The following is an 18,261-nucleotide window of genomic DNA, read 5'->3' as shown; positions in this document are numbered from 1 at the left end:
AATGCCGTTGAAAAACCAATTGGTATCAAAGCCCGTAACCGCCCCAAAGAATTAATACGATGCTTCCAAAGTTGCAGTGATCTTAATACCACAACGATGTACCGCCTGGAAAAGTTGGGGTAAGGGAAACTTTAAAGCTCCGTGGGTAAGAGCTGGCGTTCTGTGGCCTCTCATAAGTAAAATTCTGGTTTCTGAACATCTCACCTGTGGAGAACAGAGCCTGTTGAGTACTTGCTTGGTAAATCCCGCATGGTTAGGTTATGTGGAACATGGGGTTAATAGGCAGCATCCGTAGCTTCCTAATGGCAGGCAGTGTGGAAGAATGCATCTGCGGCTTTGGATGTGTGAACGGCCTTAAGCGAGGAACAGTCTGAAGCACTTTGTTTGGGGCTGGGGTTGCTAAAACTCAAACCACCTATCAGGTTAAGTGTGTTAACCTGCAAATTCAGAAGGCAGTGTGTAACACCTGCCGCATTTCTTTCTTTACAGTCGTCGTATTTTGGTACATGTTTGCATGCAGGCATATATACGTACATATATATAAAATATAAAGACAGATCTTCCTCTGGTACTGCCAGCGTAGCTAAAAAGCCTTTAGAAAAACGTTTGGTTAAGCAGGTGACGGTCGTAATGGACACTTCTACCAATACGATAGAAATGCATTTGACACGGATGTAAATGTATTTGTTAACCTGAATCCTGCTTTTATATTGATTTAATAGATGTAGGTCTTTGTGGGTAAGTCTGCAGTAGCTTAGCTAAAGGTGTGGGCACAGGGGCTTCTGTGGGGTGAGCAGGCTGTGGCTCCATCACACACAAGCCATGCAGAGTAGATCCTGGTTGATACCTTCTTGTCTTGAATGAAGGTGTGAGCTACTCTGGGATGGACTGTAGATAGGGTGAATGGCCCCACTTGTAGTTTGGAATAAAAGCGTGTACTTAGATGGTGAGTGATGCCAAGAGAGTTTAAAGGCTTTCACATTTACACAGTGGTTAGCAGAGTAAGAAACCAGGAAGATTCGTGTGAAATTCCTGCCTGTACATGTTGCTTAAGGTGGTGCACAGCATTTGTAGTAGCTTATGGCAGTTAGGGAGAGGCAGGGAGAGGTTATGTAGGGCTGTTTCTTAGTCACAGTATCTTAAACTCTTCCTATAATAGTTACACAATAATCATCAGACTAGTGTTTCTTCAAAACATATCTTTGTATTGCACATCAGTGTGAAATTAAAGCATTAGAGGAATCATAGATAAAAAAAAATGGAAGAGCTTGTTCCCATCAAATGTGTCAGTCTTCTAACTCACTAATTAGCATTTGTATGAAATTGTTCAAGTTGATTCCTGGAATGGTTTTCAGAGGAAAGATTTTTGTACAGCTTAGAAATTAGTGTTGGAACTCACACAGCTCCAGGATTCAGGTGTTTGGGTGGTGTGTTAAATGCTTGTTAGTGCAACGAGGAGTCACTCTGTGTTGAGTATTGTTCCTACGTGGTCTGCTGCTGGTGCCTTTCCTGGCTCTATAAAAGCTCTGCCTCTTTCCTGGTGTAAGATTCTTCATGGTTGCAGCACAGAAGCTGACTGGAGGGGTTCTGTATGTGAATGTCTCTGAAACTGTCTGGTCTCTCATAGCCTACTATGTAATACTTTTAGTGAATTTAAGAAGAATGCACTCTCCTTTGCTGAAACTTGCAGTTTTTTCTTGCCTATAAAAAGGACCCTTACCAGTATTAGTGTCTCATACACTGAGCAAAAGAACCAGTGTTTCAATGGACATAAGATCTTTCTTTTCCGAATCCTTAATATAGCCTGTTTGTTTTCTCTTTGACACTAGGTGTTGTCCAAGGACCACCTGCACCTCCTCCCCCACCCCCTCTACCCCCTGGCCCAGCTCAGTCTTCAGTAGCAGCCCCACCTCCGCCTGGCCCACCACCACCACCTCCACTTCCACCTTCAGGGCCTCCGCCGCCGCCACCACCACCTCCTCCACTTCCTAGCCAAGCCCCTCCTGTTCCCCTTCCACCTCCTGCTCCCCCGCTCCCTGCCTCTGGATTTTCAGTGGGATTCGTGTCCGAAGAAAATCGCCCTTTAACTGGACTAGCAGCTGCACTTGCTGGAGCCAAGCTTAGGAAAGTCTCACGGGTAAATGCAGCTCTTTTGTTTCTTTTTCCATTTCCTGTCTTCCTGAACGGGCTGTAATTTTTGTTTTGATATTAATAGCAGTATCAAAACTGTTGGATTAGGCTTAATTCACTATTAAAAAGGCGTTACAGGGTGTACTACCAGCCCATCCCATTCTTTATACAGTTGTTTGTTTCTGACCTGTGAGCTTTGCTTCTTTCATTAAGTAGTCTGTCATTTTATTTGCACATCTGCTGTTTTGTGCATTATGAAGGGTGAAGACTCCTCCAGTTCAAGTGGAGGAGGAGGAGGCAGCTCTGCTTCATCTAAAACAGACAGTGGCCGTGGAAATGGACCCCTTCCCCTGGGAGGCAGCGGGTTGATGGAAGAGATGAGTGCCCTGCTGGCCAGGAGGTAAGGGCTGTTCCTCTGCTCTTCCCGCTTAGTCCTCTCTGACGTAGGATTTGGGGTGCCTGTTTGCAGCTGGCTAGGGATCAAATAAACATTGGCTTACTCACGTGGCTGCTTTGTGAAGCTGATAACGTTTTGTGAATAGCCTTTTTTACTTGAGTATAATCAAGCGCTTCTGTGTAAGTCAGTGCAGCAGTAGGGGAGGGAGGGGATACAGACTTCAGGAGGAGGAAGAATTGCAGTTTCTTTGGCAGGAGGGCTTTGTCCTTGAAAGTATTTTGAAAGGACTTTTTTAAACATTAATTTCCAATTATCTAGCTATCAAGTTGTATATGTCTTTAATTACTAAACATTGTTCTTCCATCTTAAAGCTCTGACTAATCTTAAAGCTCTGACTATCTTGGTAACTTTTGTCTCTGCTTATAGGAGAAGAATTGCTGAAAAGGGATCAACAGAACCAGAACAGAAAGAAGATAAAACTGTGAGTTGAGAAATTTTAGCTACTTCATGTTACTCAGTACAAGATTACAAAGATGATTCTGGTGGTGTACATGAGACATAATTTATACTTTACAGTATTTATATGCACACAGAGAACAACTTGTTCTGTGAAGTGGATAGTGCTTGCACGTTTTCTACATACAATTGAGTAGAACCACTTAAATCTATATAAAAAGTGAAATAAATATTTGAACAGTTGAGATTAATTTGTTAGCTTCACAAGACTCAAAGGTGGTTTTTTTTCTCCCTTCCTTCCTTCCTTCCCCCCCTGCCCTGGCCTTCTCCCTCTCTCCTCCCTTTTAATCAGGAAGAATCAGAGTCTTCAACTTCTAAGGTTTCTTCAACGAGCACACCTGGTAAGTAGCACAGGTTTGTGGACTCTGTGACTCTACAGTGCTAAAGCCTAGTAAGGAATCTCAGTCAGCAATGCTGAATTTTGGAGCCTGCCTCTTCTCCCCTGATTACAGCCTGGCATTTTGCTGTAGAACAGGTCCTGGTTCAGAAGCAGTTCAGAAAGTGGCAGATAGAAAGAACATCCACTGGAACACTGTGCTTGGTGTAGGGGCCTCCTGTGTCGAACCTGTGGGGCTGATGCACACAGAAAGCAGCTGGTAATGGATGTGAAAGCAGTTGTCTTTCAGTCCTTGCAGGGGGACAAACTACAAGTTGGGACAGTAATTTGTTTCTCTCAGGGCAGACATACAGGGCTGCCAGAGTCGGATGGAGAGAGTTGCCATTTCAAGAGCTTTAGTGAAGAATCGTACACATACAAGTGTCCATTCTGAATCAGTGTAAGTGCATGGAGTAGAAGTTCTTGATTCCTTTGCTGAGGTATGCTTGTGGCAGAGTTAGGAACTGTGTAGCAACACTTCAGTAAGGAAAGCTTACGTGTATCACCAGCGCTGGAGTTGGCCAAGTTGTATTGTCAGCATGTGTATGTATTTGTACCATAAATGCTTGTGTTACAAGGACTTGGGTGACATCTGAGACTTTCTTTTCCAGTCCCTTAAGGGTGCAAGAAGGTACTTCTACTTTCCCTAGCCACCTTCCCCTACATGCATACAAAAGGGGAAGGATGTGCCATGTAATATACACTTGGTCATCTCAAAAGGTAGTGGAAGCAGAAGGAAAATGACTGTCTCATGAATATACCAGTCTTCAGTATGTTCTAGCTTTCTCTGTTGACTGCTTACCAATGTGTATACTTCACTAGATGATTTGGGCATGTGATGGTGTGCAGGCCTTAATACTGAAAACCACTGCTCTAAGGTGAACAAAATCCATGTGGCCACTGCCTGTGGGATAAAAAGGAGAACAGGAGCTAAATGTGTCCTGATGGAAGTAACAGGAAAACTGTTAGTATTGAAGAACAGCCAGTAGTCTAAAGAAGTTAGACTGCGAGGCAATAAATGACTTGATTTGTATTAAGTTTATCATTTCCTCCCCCCCCCCCCCCCCCCCCCCCCCCTTTTTCTTCCCTTCATTTAGCTTAGGAGTTTGCTTCATTCTGTTAAACACACATAATATTAGCCTTGCGGAACTGACAGCTTTTGGAAGACAACTTCTAATAATTACAGGCCTGAAAGAGGGAAATCAAAAATGGTGGAAGTGGTTCCTTTAGTTGGTTGTCATGATAAGAAGCCTCATCAGACTTTTTAAAAATGTCAGATGCATCCAGAGGTTTGACTTTTTCCTTCCAGTGGAGAGATTTCACTTCATTTCTTGATGATGCCAAATGCTGTGGTAATGCAGTGCCTCACCACTGGAACATGTCTTTAAAATGTTTAAGAGGAATGCTTGGCATTTGGAGCAAAGGCCAGGTCAAAAATTTGTGTAATTATGTCTAATTACCACTAATAATATAATAGTTATAGACAGACTTGCTAGCATTTACCTCTTTTCTTCGGTGTTGTGCCCTTCCTATGTGCTGTTGTGGTGAACTGTCAGAATTCTGCGTTCTTTGTCAGGAGGAGTATGATGTTGGAAGGGGAGACATTGCTTCTGGCCTGAGCTTGGGTCTCGTTTGGTTTATTTTGACACATTTCAGCTGTTCAAGAGGTGGTGTTCTCTCTCTCCTGTTGCTTACAGGCAGAGTTACACTGTGATTCTATAGATACTAGCCCTTCTTTGTATATGGTGTATTCCTTTTAGGGGAAGAAATAAACAGTCGCATAACTGTTTCAATAACAGTTTTAACCAAAGTTAAAACACATTAGGTAATAATATAAACAAAAGAAGCTCAAAGCCATGGGATAGGCAACAGATGTAGGACTCTTGGATAATGTTTGCTGTTTCAGCTAGATAGGGATAATCATGTGGTCCTTGAGCAAGCTGCAGCCATAGCAAAAGTTTCTCAAGTAATTTTGCAGATACAACTAAAATCTTGCTAAAATAACTCCTGTGGCAGGATGAGTCCTGAAGTACGTCAGGTCACAGGCTGTACTGGCAGACTTCTGCCTCTCAGCCTGCCCAGCTTGGCAGAGCTGACCAGTACAATGGGAAGGGAACAAAACAAACCAACCCAAAATCTGACATAAAGACTGATAAGATCAGTGGTACATTAAAGTCCTAAGTAAGTAACAATAGCAAGGAAGTAATAACCATTCACACTACAGACAGACTGGTTTAGCTTGTGCAGATTGTAAGGAATGAAATCCTGATCCATAAGGAATGAAGTATTTGTGGTGATAGGTATGTCCTGTGGAAGGGCTTATGTGAGACTGCTGAAGGAGAGAAAAAAAAAAAAACTCCCTGACCATACAAGAATAAAATAATCAGTCCTTAACTGAACTGTTGGCCCTGTTTCAGTTGTGATTTCTGTCTGTCTGCTGTTGACAAACAAACCTGCACAATGAAGCCAGCTTTCACGTGTGACTTCACTGTAATAAACTCAGGGTAGCAAGTCAAAGTTTATTGAAGAGAGTTCTAAACAGAATTGAAAACAGGCTCCAGGATGCAAAGTGAAGCATGAGCATGTATAAAGACAGGTTGGGTTTTAAAAACTTGACTGAAAACTGTAGACCTGAGAACTTGACTCATGCCTGTAGACTAGGCCCAAAAATCCTCTTCTGTAGCGTATCATAGAGTGCTTGCCCACAGAGTATAAGCTGTCCAGGTGGTAGAAGAGATGCACAGTAACACTTTGTCTAGTGGTGGTAAGTAAACTACAAGCTTTTCTGAAACTGAGGGCAGTTTACCTTTAGTTTTGAGCCTGCATTATTTTGAAAGGGGAAAATTTTTAGGGGACAAGGCTTTGGAAAATAAATAACTTGTTGCTGAAAGGTATTCTAGTTGTGTGAGGCTGTATTACCCCTTCTATCCCTACGTAGAAATTGTCACTGAATTACTTTTATAGCTTTCATTAACAGCTCAGGAAAACTCCTTTAGCATAAAAGCATCTTCTCCCAGTATATGAAGCTGACTGTTTGGTTCCAGAATTCCATGTTTTACAACTGAAGCAATAAGGCAAACCTCCCACTTGAATTATCAAATTGGCATTTACAACGTCTAGAACAAAAGCGAGACTTTAAGATGCCATCATAACATAAATACAAGGCCAATACAACAGAATGTCACTTAATACGAAAGAACTAATGCAGTGTAGTTCAGGGGGGAAAAAAAAGGCTGATTGAGTTGCCAGGTACTTGAAGTTTCCTCACGTAAATTACACAGCAAATAGAAAAAGGCAGTTTTTAATCTTCTCATTATGTTTTCCAGAACTAACAAGAAAGCCTTGGGAAAGAACGAATACAGTGAATGGAAGCAAGTCACCTGTTATCTCCAGGTACTCCCTTTTGCACCAGTTGTCTTTTCCTCATGTTTGCTGTTGTTGCTCATGCTGCTCAAGACACTGGATGAAAATAGGAGAAATCACCTTAATAGTGTTAAAAGCAAAATATATGGGTTTAAAATTACTGCTGGGAAATTACTGTTGGCCATGTTAATTGAGAATGAAGACTTGCTTTTAGAGAATGCTAGTAAGTGAAAATTTTGACAGTAAAGTCAAAAGTAAACCCCTAAAAGATTCCTTAGCAATTAACTTCAATTATTAAGTTGTATGTTTGCCTGCAGCAATGTTTCCATCTTTCTATTTTTTTTCTTAATTTATTTTAAAGTCTGAAATTTCCCGCAGGGGAAAACCAAATTCAGTGCTGTGATTCGTATGTTCAGTAGTAAACTTAGTGAATAGGTTTCTCCTTTCTGTTTCTGTGTTAGTCATAGAATGGTTATCTAGATATTTACGCCATGTTGGTAAGAGTTGGTTCTGTGACAGTTTTCAGTTGTTATCTCATACCAATCCAAGACAGTCCAGCCTAAAGAAATACAGAAATATTATACATCCCTCAGTGCAGTAACCAGTTGTTGGTAACTTGCCAGCTGGAACTTTGGTAGGCAGTGGGTGTTTGGTAGGCATTTCAGTAATGCAAAAGAGAGAAATTGGCTGCATTAGCAATTTTTTTAGATTTTATTTTTGAGGTATATTTTATTGTCCAGGAGGCTTGTGGTTCACTTCAGAATTCCTATGTATTTTTCATACAGAGGTTAAAGGATTCTGGCTTGTGATAATCTGACGAAGTTACCTGAATTTCTTGAGAGAAAGCAAAAGAACATGTTAAACCTGAGAATTACTTGGATTCTCCTTAAAATTCTGGCCTGTTGGATACAGCTGTTCAAGTTTCAGTGATCAGAGATGAAAAACCAATTATTCCCTAAGTGGCATTGCTTGTGGTTGAGGTTGTCTCCGAGGTCTTTGGTTCCAAAATGCAGCATTAAACGCTCTCAGCCTGCATCAGTATCCTTGTCTGTCTTTCAGAAGTACTAAGTTCAGGAGCTTAAAATGTCTGCAGCCCTGATTCTGGTTGCTTGCTTTGTGTTTTTTTGGCAAAAAGCAGGTGATGTTGGTGATGTCCTCTCTGCTACACTGCCAGTGTAACAAAACACTGCTTTACCTTTAGCCTTGACTTCCCCCGACCTTCTTCCCCCTCGCCCTCGGGAAGGTCTCACCTGCTTTAACCAAGGTCTCTTGTTTTCAAGCAGATCGAGGTACCAATATGTGGCATCGAGGGGGAACTTGTCACAGAAATAGCTTGTGTAAGGAATCCTGACGAGCATTTTAGGTGTCATGCGAAGACAGTTGCTGACCTGACCCTTTGGATCTAAATACCCTGTGTATAAGCAATTGAAGAAAGGAAAGTGAAGGGATTAATGAATAGGGCGACTTCCATATCAGACTCCTTTGGAGAGTCTGGGGATGTCCCTAAGTCTTCATTCTGCCTGTCCCTATGGCCTTACCTTCTTATAAACTGTTTTATGCAGCCTGTTTCATTGATCTTGTTCCAGCTGTTGGAATTCAGAGGTTAGAGGGCTGTGTAAGAATGTTTTCTGACCTAGAGGGGTACAAACGTTTTGAGACTTTTCTTGAGACATATTAAGAAAATCTCTCCATCGTGCTTTTGTCTTCAGTCATCCGATGGAAAATGTTGATAGAATTCAGCCTGATGAGAGCCTCACTGGGTATATACTCTAAAAGTTCTTTCCAAATAAGAATTCCCTGTTTATTGGATGACAGTATTATTTTCCATTGCTGTCGTAAACTGCTGGAAGGTGCCGTAGCGTATCTTTTAAGACTGCTAGTACAGTTTTCTAGCTGGAGTTGACAGTTTGCCCTGCCAGGATGAGGAATGTTTCATGGACTGAGAAAGAAAAGGTATTAGTAGAAGTCTCTCTTCAATATCCTCGCATTTTTCCTTAATTCTCTACAGCTGTCAAGTCTATCTCAGCAAGCAGCTTGCTAAAGTAACTTTCCTTGAGCGCGTTAGTCAAAGGGTGCTGCTGCTTGAAACACTAATAGTGTGCTTGCCAAGAGGGGATATCTTTCACCTGGTAAGCCTGGAGAACCTGCTTCTGTCCTCTGCAGAGAGGATAGGAGTCATTTACAGGGATTAAACAAAGCATGCCTAAGAAACTGGCAAGTACGCCAAACTTTCTCTTCAGAGCCTCCAAACAGGTAGACAGTAAAGGAGTTACAGTGAATGTTCTAAGCAGTTTAAAATAACCAGTGTCCTGTTTAAAATCGGGCCTTTTTTGTAGCAGAATGAAAAGGCTGAAGCTGTCTGCTTTTCGTATCTCCCAAAACATTCGAATGGAAGTCGTGGAACATTAACTAGTTAAACTCCATGGTATTTAAGGTGCTGAAACTGAACATAATTAAGACCTATTATAGCTTGTTAAGGTAGTGTTTCTCCCCTTCGTAGACGGGAATCTCCGTGGAAAAATCTGCTTGCTTCTGAAAACAGGTTCTATGATTCATTAAACAGGTATCATCCTGTTGGGATTTGAGGCTTTAATAACCATTTTGATCAGTTCCGGGTTGGACTTTTTCTACATGGATTGGTAATCACCACAAGGATGACCAGGTTTCTTTTCCCATTTTGTTTGTCCAGTCAAGCCCATTTTTTGGACTGGTAAAAGCAGATGATACCAAAGGCAAATTGAGATGGCTTAAGAACCAGCCACGAATTCGTATTAAATCCCGGCTTTCTGGCACACGCCACCTGCAAAGGTACAAATTCCCGTTGGATAGGCCAAGATTTAGCAAACCATTGGCAGTGTTTAGAGAAGCAGGTTTTCGAAAATCTAAGTTTAATTACACAAGAATAGCAATTAATTTTCCAGGTGAGTTTTCACATCAGCTTTTCAGAAATTCAGTAAAGGCAACAGAAAAATTTTGCCTGACTTAAACTTTGGAAAGAAAAAAACAAAGGATTAAAAAAAGGGTGACTTGTAAATACAGTGTTTCTTTGGGAAAAGATTCACAAATTAGAATTAACATCATGTGTATGTTAAGATGTAAATCTCAGTTTTACTCTCTGTAGCAGTAGTCATAAAATACTGACATTGAAAACCTTCAGGTTTTAAGAACTTTCTTCAGGTAAACATGTTTCAGACCCCCCCCAAATTACTGAGTCCAATTCCAGCTTTGTTTTTCATGACGGCACTCATTGTGGTGACTACTTAATCTTCTGTATGAAAAGTTCCCCTTTCAGCTACTTATCTTGGGTGGTGTATTCTGCATGTTGGCATGAATAAAATCTTTATCTTGCATGCGTGGTTTAAGGTGTGTTAGGGCCTATCGACGTTGCCTCACTGACTTGTTAGGCAATGCTATGAAAAACCACACGGGAGAGCTCTTTAGCCACCTTAGGCTCCAATGGTTGGGATGTTGTATTCACTAAATTTGGATAGTTAATGTTTTTCTTAATCGCAGCCACATTCACTATTAATCCTTCTTCTGAGCGGGCTAAAGAAAGAAAAAGAGGATCATTTTGGGGCAAAGAAAGATAGATTGGCCTGAGATTAGAAATTACAGTTTACCAATTACCATCTTTAATATTTGACTGAATGAAGAATCTCTTGCATTTTGGAAAGCCAAATGGAATGCATTCTTAAGCCTGAGTGGTAGAGTTTATAAAGGGACTTTCCTGTTTTTGACAGATAGCAGGACTCTGTGGAGTATGGTTGGTAGAGCAGTGTTTAGAATAAAAAGATCTGAAGCAAAAGAAACACAGAGCAGTCTGTCTGTGGAGAACTCTTTTTTTTTTTTTAAAGTAATATCATTAGAATATTAAAGTCACAAGTAACTTTATTCAAATGTATTCTTTGTAATATAAAATATTAATTTTATTAAAGTATATTCTTGTTTGGGTTCTTTCATTAAGGCATGTAGTGTCCCTGTTATCACTTGCCAAGAATTGCATTTGAGAGGACACATTCTTTTTCCAGTCACGCTGGGTAAATGCTGTAATGCCATATTGTATGGGATGGGAACAAAGTAATAGTCAGTGGAAATGATCAGAAACTATATGTAGAGAATCTGAAAACCCCATGCTGTTCTGCTTGGCGTAAGTCACGTTTTCAGGCTGAAGTGTAAACTGCAAGTAACACTTCAAATTTGGGATATATCCTGAAGCAGCAGCTGCCAAAGCCAAAGGTCTCATCTTGATGAGTGTTTCTGAGCAAGGAATCCTTTCACAGGGACAGAAGTGCTGTCAACATGTAAAAGTTTTGTGAAAGATCCCAAGCTGTGGTTTGTCTTCATAGCATTAGCTCACACTGTAGCTCTTCTGGTGGTTACAAGGTGAATTCTATTTTCCAGCTTCTTCCACTATCAAATTACTCAATATTTTGTCTTCTGACTTACTCGGTGGATTGTGTATTTCTTTTTGGTGTGTTTCAAGCAATAATGATTTTAGGAATTTCTCTCAGGGAACTTCTGTTTAAACAGCTGTAGCAACTGAGTATTGTGATCCCAAGTGAAGAGCCGAGCTGGTGTAACAACACAGGATGTTCCTGCACCTCTCTGCTCTGATGCAAATCTGGCAGCAAAGGGACAGTTACACAATCCCTTCTGCTGACTCCGTTTTGCATGGTTAATTGCTGGCAGCTTTTCCCTAAATGGGTGCCACTGGGCTTGACATAAGTAACTTGTCAGTGCACAGAAATAATCACGAAGCATTAAAAAAACAGTCGAGAGGTTTCAACGACCTACACTGGAGTTACTGCCTTTTGAAAAGATGAATGGGCTTGGGGGTACCAATTTAAAATGTCCTGTCAGCAGAATCACTTGGTAGCTATGAATGTGTACGAAGGTTTTAATGAATTTTTTGAATGTGCCAAGCTCTTCAGTGACACAGGCGTGCCCTATCTATCGCAGGTTAGGGGGAGGAAAAACAGGCAGGTCTTGTGTCCCATGTTGTTTCTTAACATTTTTTTTCCCACTGGGAACCTGCAAGAGGCAGCACTATCAGCTGGGGAGCACAAGCCTGCGAAAGTTTCTGTGGTATTGAAGCGACGTTTCAGTGTGTGTGCCCTTTTCTGTTGAGACTCACATTTTGAGTGTATTCCTTCAGTTAGCAAATGAGGAAGTTGTCCTGTCAGGTTATAAAAGTCATCGAGGCAATCCAGTATGAAGCTTACTCTGCTCATACTGAACAGAGACACTGTCATCAGACAGTTTCTTCTAGGATGAGCTGCTCTCTTATAAGGGAAGATGCATGGAAGGTAGTGATTTGTAAAAACAAACATAGATATTAATTATTCTTTTTCTTCTGAGGGAGAACACAGCTTTTTTTCTTCCTTTTTTTTTTAGCTAAATTAAAAATACTAAAATGGAAAAATTAAAGCAGTGCATCTACTGCTTTGCATTTGCAATGCCTTTACTGCATCTACCCTCACACATTCTGCTTTATTCTGGAAAAAAGTTTTGTACTATGTATTTGAGAGAAGATAAGGCGCAGAACTGTGCCTTTCCTTCTGTTTGTCTTTTTTTGTTCCTGCCCACCTTCCCTTTTAATAAATATGGCTGCGCCTTCAGGTAACGAATACAGAAAATTCAGTGTGTAATGAATTCACCCCACGTAAGAATTTTGATGTGAGACACTGAGTTTACACCAGGCTTTTTTGTTCAGTGATGCCACATGCAAGGACAATGAGATAGGGCCCAGTTCAGTCTACTAATGCCCTGCCCTTCCTTAACATGACCATACTGTGATAATTCTAAACACTGGGGAGGCCTCTCGACGTGAACTGTCAGCAGTTTTATCAACTTCTTTTGGCTTAATATTCTATAGACTATATTAGCCAAGATTTAAAATGAAATTATGAACAGCAGAACATTCCTTCTGCTTTGTCCCACACCATCCATCCATCCATCCCTGCCTTGTCTGCTGTTAGCGTCCAGGTTTGGTCTCTGCTCATAGCTGTCGGTATGCAAGGCCCTGTGGAAGCGTAGTACGTACATGAGTCCGAGTTACACCTTGTATATACAGAGAGGTTCAGAAAAGAGAAGTGTCAAGGTAGACAAGCCACTTTTTCTGGAATGTGTGTTTTAAAAATGCATGATAATGTTGGTAAGCAAGTTTTCAGTGTCTTAGGGGAGTATCATGTAGGCGAACATTGAACATCATGCAGTCTGAAACACTAGACCTTCCTCTCAACTATGGTCTTACAAATCTTGCTGCTGTTACAGAATTTGCTTTCAGTAGCTTTAGAAAGCAATTGATGGGATAATTTAGGTTGGAGGGGAGATAATAAGGTTGTTCAGCCTTGTCCTGTCAAATGTTGTGAATTTGCCAGGGTGATTCCACAGCATTCACACGGTTACAGCGTCAACATGAGCTCGTTACTTAGTGGGAATGTTCATTTGAGCGGGTCTCTCTGGAAATGAGTAAGCACTTGGAAGGGGAGAAGGGAAATTATTTGACATATGAAGGCTTTTCGTGCCTGTTATGAAAAATTCAGAAACCATGGACAGTGAAATCTCTCTGCTACTTGAAAATTTCTTGTTTTGAACCAATAACTCTTATTCTTATGGTAACTGATTCTTCCAGTATGTGGAAAATGTTCTTGATGGTTGCTTTCTATTCTGTGTGGTATTTTGGGTCTGCCTGATTTTCCCACCTTCCCACTCCTATTTTTTTTTTTTCATTTTGATTCTTTACTATGGTTTTGATAGATGAATGTTTGCGAATTTGACGGGTAAGTCTTACCTATCCTGTAATGAGTGACCCATAATTCCTGGATGTATTTTTGTACTGCAGACCAAAATCTACACCGACGGGGCAACCCAGTGCCAACGGAGTACAGTCGGAAGGTCTAGATTATGACAGATTGAAGCAGGTATGTGTATAATGCTTTGAATAGAAAACTTGGGTAGAAGGGCTTGTAGCTGTCCAGTACCAGTTTTTAACTGTTTTCTTAACTAGTTCCAAACTTAAGTAATGATTTAGAAATTATTAGTAATTATTTTTTCCCCAGATGTTTCAGGGTTGTTAGAAGGCATAACTGTAGGATAGCGGCTTACACAGCCCCATTACTTTCTCACAGATGCTTGTTCCTGCTTTTGCATTAGACAGCACACACAAGATGGTGTTGATACTATGGATGGAACTGGGAACCTGGTTTGCCTGGAAAACCTTTCCTTCTCTCTACCCAACCAAACATGCAGACAAGCCCTCAGAGCAGTTATAGCAGAACGAGTATCACCATGTTTTATATCAGATGTCATGAGTTTATATCATGGTCATGAGTTTGGTGGTGAAAGAGCATCCAGTGATACCACCTTTTGTGTTGCCATCCTGACTAAGAGGGGAGTCTTGTGGGAAGAAGTTGGCAGCCACCTTCTGTTAGATGAGGAAAAGGTGTCGTTATGGGACGCGTTGGGGTTGGTTTGGGAACAGAAGGTGAGGAGCTTGCTGTTGCCAAGGGGCTCTGCATCAGGAGTCTGTAGAGCAGCGGTTGGCTGTGCAGCGCGTGGGTTCCTGACGTGGCAGGTTCAGGGGATGGTTGGCTGTAGGGCTGTGGTGGTGGTGACAGTGTTTTTTTTATAGGGAATGTGAATTCGGAGTTGGTGAGGGATCTTCAAGTGGCGTTTGGATCAACGGGCTGGACCTCGAGTGGGGAGGGAGGTTCTGGAGCAGGTCCCAGCTCAGTGCGACGTTCTAGAGCCGGTTCTGGCAGAGGTTTAGGTCAAGTGCTGGGTCTGTGGGCTGTTGTACAGTGAGTTGGTGGGTTCTGGAGCGTGTGTGTGGATTGCTCTAGAATCCAGTCCAAGGGGTACTCCTGTTTTGTCAGCTCAAGAGGATTTGCAGTACTCTTGCTACAGCTCCCGTGAGATGCCGCTGCTGATAGCAGTTTGGCTGGTTTTTAAATTTTTCTTCGGTTTTGTCTTTTTCCTTGGGTGCTTTTTATTCTTCTCTGTGATTCTTTCAAGTTGAAGGCACAGAGGATGAGGAACCTATCATCCCATAAAGCACAGCTCTCCCAGAATTCCAGCATACTGACTCAGTTAAGATTCTTTTCTCAGGAGGCAAAGTCATCTCACACTGTTTCCACTGGACACATGGCAAGCTCTTCCTTGCCTCTGCCCTTCCCAGCAACTGGTGGCCATGCTCCCGCTCCAAGGCTTCTTGCCACTTTTCCAAGAGTCTTGTCTAAGACTTGACGAACCGGGAGACTTACAGCTTTGGTACGCGCTCGTAGGCCTGGAATGGCTTCAGGCAGGGATGGTGTGTCCACGCGTGTGTCTTCTAGCGGCTCGTGAAGGACTCGGCAAGTCTGGAGTACCCTAGAGTAGTGGCACGCAGGTGTGAACAGCAGGCTAACCCCAAAGCTGAGAAGGAGATGGGTGAAATCTTGTGGATGAGCTTGCTCCTGGCTACAGGTTTGCTCAGGAGGCGACAGTCTCCTCTGCAGAAACAGACACTTCGCCCCACTCTGCTTACAAAAGCATTTTCACCAAATCACCAATTAACGTCACTTAGATGAAAGGATGGAGAAAGCAAGCGAGGGACGGCACTTCAGTACGTCCCCTGCATCCCCTCGCGTTCTGCTTGGCGACTGGGAGTACCGTCATCGCTTCCTCTCCTCTTTTTTTTTTTTTTTCTTCTTTGAGTATGCACTTGGGTTGCAGTTTTCAGTTAGCTGCTTTTTTTGCATTCCACATCACACTTCACCTGTAGCAAAGCTTTCTTATTTCAAAGGGATGTGCCAAATACGGTGGAGTTTTTCATTTATTCAGCAATTACATTAGTGCAATATTCTAGCTTCAGTATGTCTCTTCTCCTGTAAGTTCTACAGGAATCAGTTTGTAAGGGTCTCTTTCTTCATTGCACCTGCAGTAAGAACGTTTCAGGGATGCTTTAGGTTTGGGATTAACTTGGAAGGCTGGGGTTTCAGGAGAGTTAAAGACTGATGAAAGGTGTGGAGGAATTGTGGTTTTCTTTCAGCAGAAAATTACAGGTAACAAAACAAATCTGTTCGTGTTGCAGAACTAATCTATTACTTATGCTCTGACACCGTAGGACATTTTAGATGAAATGAGGAAGGAGTTAACGAAATTAAAGGAAGAACTCATTGATGGTAAGTATCAATCTGTCTGCTGCTGTTGATCAGCCTTAGAGCGGGTAGCTACAGGTGCACAGCAGTGTAAATACAATGTGTTTCTGGCCCGAGAATGATATATTGGTAAAAGCAGCTTTGCTGTTAGCCTGGTGCCATACTTCCACTTCTGCCAGACCTGTTCTGATTAATGTGCTTGTCCCTCTTCTCTCCTGCGCTCTCCGTTTTCATAGCACACGGACACCAAGTTCGGACTTCTAAAAGTGGTTGGAGGGATGCTGTGTTTGAGAGATTTGCGGTTATTCTTTTATCGTGTGGTGGTGGGTTATTTTTAAATAAGCCAAAGCTGCTGAGGTGCATATTTCAAAGCTGGTCATGTTTGTCCTAGGATTGTGCTCCCCGCTCTCAGTCTTCTGCTCTTGGGTCTGTAGCATAAGAGTCAAAGAAGAGAATTCTCACAGTTTTCATTTTTATATTAACAGAAGATATTTTCCTAAGTAGCCTTCTGTAACTAAGGGAAATTATTGAGAGACCATAATCTTAAAGGTCCACCAGTCAAGAAGTAAATAAAACACTGTTTTACTGTCTTGGTGAGCTTTTCCCCTTTTTTCTCTTCTTTTATGGAAGAAAAAAGGAGATGGAAAAGAAGGTCATCAAATTGATACCACTGCTGGTAAAATATCAAATGTCATCAGCTGATGTCATACAAAAGCCTGGCTGTTTTGGGGCTACAGGGAATGCAGCGCTTTTCCTTCGATTTGGACTGTGCTGCGTACCGCAGCCTTTTAGGGCAGCAGGATGCAAACAGGGGAGGGCCCCGAGGCCGCTCTTCATGCCCAACAAACCAACAAACAAAAATGAAAATGAAGGAGCCCACCCATGTGCTCCTTGACAATCCCGTTGGTGGGGGCTGTCGCAGACTGGCTGGAGGCGCAGGACTGAAAATGAAGGTGTTGACGAACACTTTGCAGTGGGCAGGAGGGCACTGCCCGGGCGAGAAGGACACTTGTCTGAAGGCACACGCAGCCCACATTGTGAGGCTTCTGGGGCAGGTGGCTCCCTTGGGTGTGCTGGCTTTCTGCCTGCGCTGCGACGGCTGGAGTTGCTAACTTCTCTCTCTCTTTCTCTCTAGCTATCAGGCAGGAACTCAGCAAGTCGAATACTGCATAGAAAGACTAGGACTAAGCCGATGTGACTCTTTAACTTGGTATAAAACTGACTACGTTTTGTGAGCTGTTAGAAGAAAACGGAGACAGACAGACACTTGGAAGGAGGGAGAAACAACCTATTGTGAAAAGCTTCAGACGCATCACTCTGGTGATATGCTATTCCCCTCCTAGTTTGCAGCTTTTTTCTGACCTTTCCAGCAGGGTGGAAAAGACTCTTAAAGTTACTGTAATGATTATGCAGAAATTCCTACACCTGTCAGACAAGATCGCAGTGCTTTGAAGTCTACTCATGTCAAGATAAAATTGCACATGTTTCAGACTTTGTTGTTAAGACAAAAAAAAAAAAAACAACCACAGGGAAAAGCTTGGGAAGGCTTTTCAGAGAGGTTTTCTTTGTTAATGAAGGAGTTAGCAAGTTATACTGTTGTACTTCAAATGTATCTCAGGTTTGTCTTCCTATCATATCTGATATTTCCATGAATAATTTAAAAGATCAGATGTGTGTAAGTTCAGTTCACAAAACACGGAGCGATTAGAAACGCGCGCTTTTAAAGGGCAATATCTGTAAGTGAATGACCTAGATGGTGACGACATATCAAGATTTTGGAATTTTATGATAGGAAGCCTCTCTAGTTAGCCTTCATGCAATTTTATAGGAAAATTTAAAAAAGCAAATACAGTCCAGAGTTTAAAGATGTAGATGCCTTCCTACATTGTTACGATGCTTTACCAAATCTAAGACTTCTACATAATACGAATCAGCAGTCAAATGTAAATCATTAGTATGTTGTAGATTTACAGTAGATTTTGGGGCTTTTTTTAGATTTATGCATGTGGACATTTTTGTAATGTAACACAACACAGCCAGCTTTTTAATTAAAAGAAAAATTGCATGTCACAGAGTAGCCTTTTCATTTGTAAGGCTTAATTTATGCCCAGAAAGATGTGGGATGAGGGAGGGGGAAGGTGACACATTTTTATTACTTTCTACACTTTTTCTTCATCTTACATGCATGTGTAATAATGAGGAAAATGTGACTTTTATCAGTAACCATGTTAATGGAACCAGGTACTTGATGCTTTTGTATCTTTTTTCAGTTTTCTATTTGAAATTCAGTAATACTTCCATGACGGTTCTGAAACTCCCATGTGAACCGAACTCCTTTC

General features: G+C 41.8%; 1 protein-coding gene across 6 annotated transcripts in view; it reads left to right on the top strand.

Annotated features, from left to right (window-relative positions):
- The window catches only part of ENAH (enabled homolog (Drosophila)), a 48,862-nt gene extending 30,870 nt beyond the window's left edge, over positions 1-17,992 (top strand). For 3 of the 6 annotated variants that reach the window (XM_010159412.1, XM_010159410.1, XM_010159408.1), the window contains 8 exons: positions 1,830-2,137; positions 2,391-2,530; positions 2,954-3,008; positions 3,336-3,384; positions 6,746-6,812; positions 13,627-13,705; positions 15,889-15,946; positions 17,058-17,764. In XM_010159412.1, the coding sequence (XP_010157714.1) occupies positions 1,830-2,137; positions 2,391-2,530; positions 2,954-3,008; positions 3,336-3,384; positions 6,746-6,812; positions 13,627-13,705; positions 15,889-15,946; positions 17,058-17,095 (794 nt within the window). In that variant the 3' untranslated portion in view covers positions 17,096-17,764. Of the gene's footprint in view, positions 1-1,829; positions 2,138-2,390; positions 2,531-2,953; positions 3,009-3,335; positions 3,385-6,745; positions 6,813-9,282; positions 9,346-13,626; positions 13,706-15,888; positions 15,947-17,057 lie in introns of all 6 variants that reach the window. The other 3 variants (XM_010159409.1, XM_010159406.1, XM_010159407.1) reach the window with 2 other exon arrangements.
- The last annotated feature ends 269 nt before the right edge of the window (positions 17,993-18,261 follow it).

The sequence above is a fragment of the Eurypyga helias genome, unplaced genomic scaffold (genome assembly GCF_000690775.1).
Source record: "Eurypyga helias isolate BGI_N326 unplaced genomic scaffold, ASM69077v1 scaffold14469, whole genome shotgun sequence".
NCBI classification, from domain to species: domain Eukaryota; kingdom Metazoa; phylum Chordata; class Aves; order Eurypygiformes; family Eurypygidae; genus Eurypyga; species Eurypyga helias.
The sequence above is the reverse complement of the archived record's forward strand: the minus strand, read 5'-3'. Positions and strand labels throughout refer to the sequence as shown.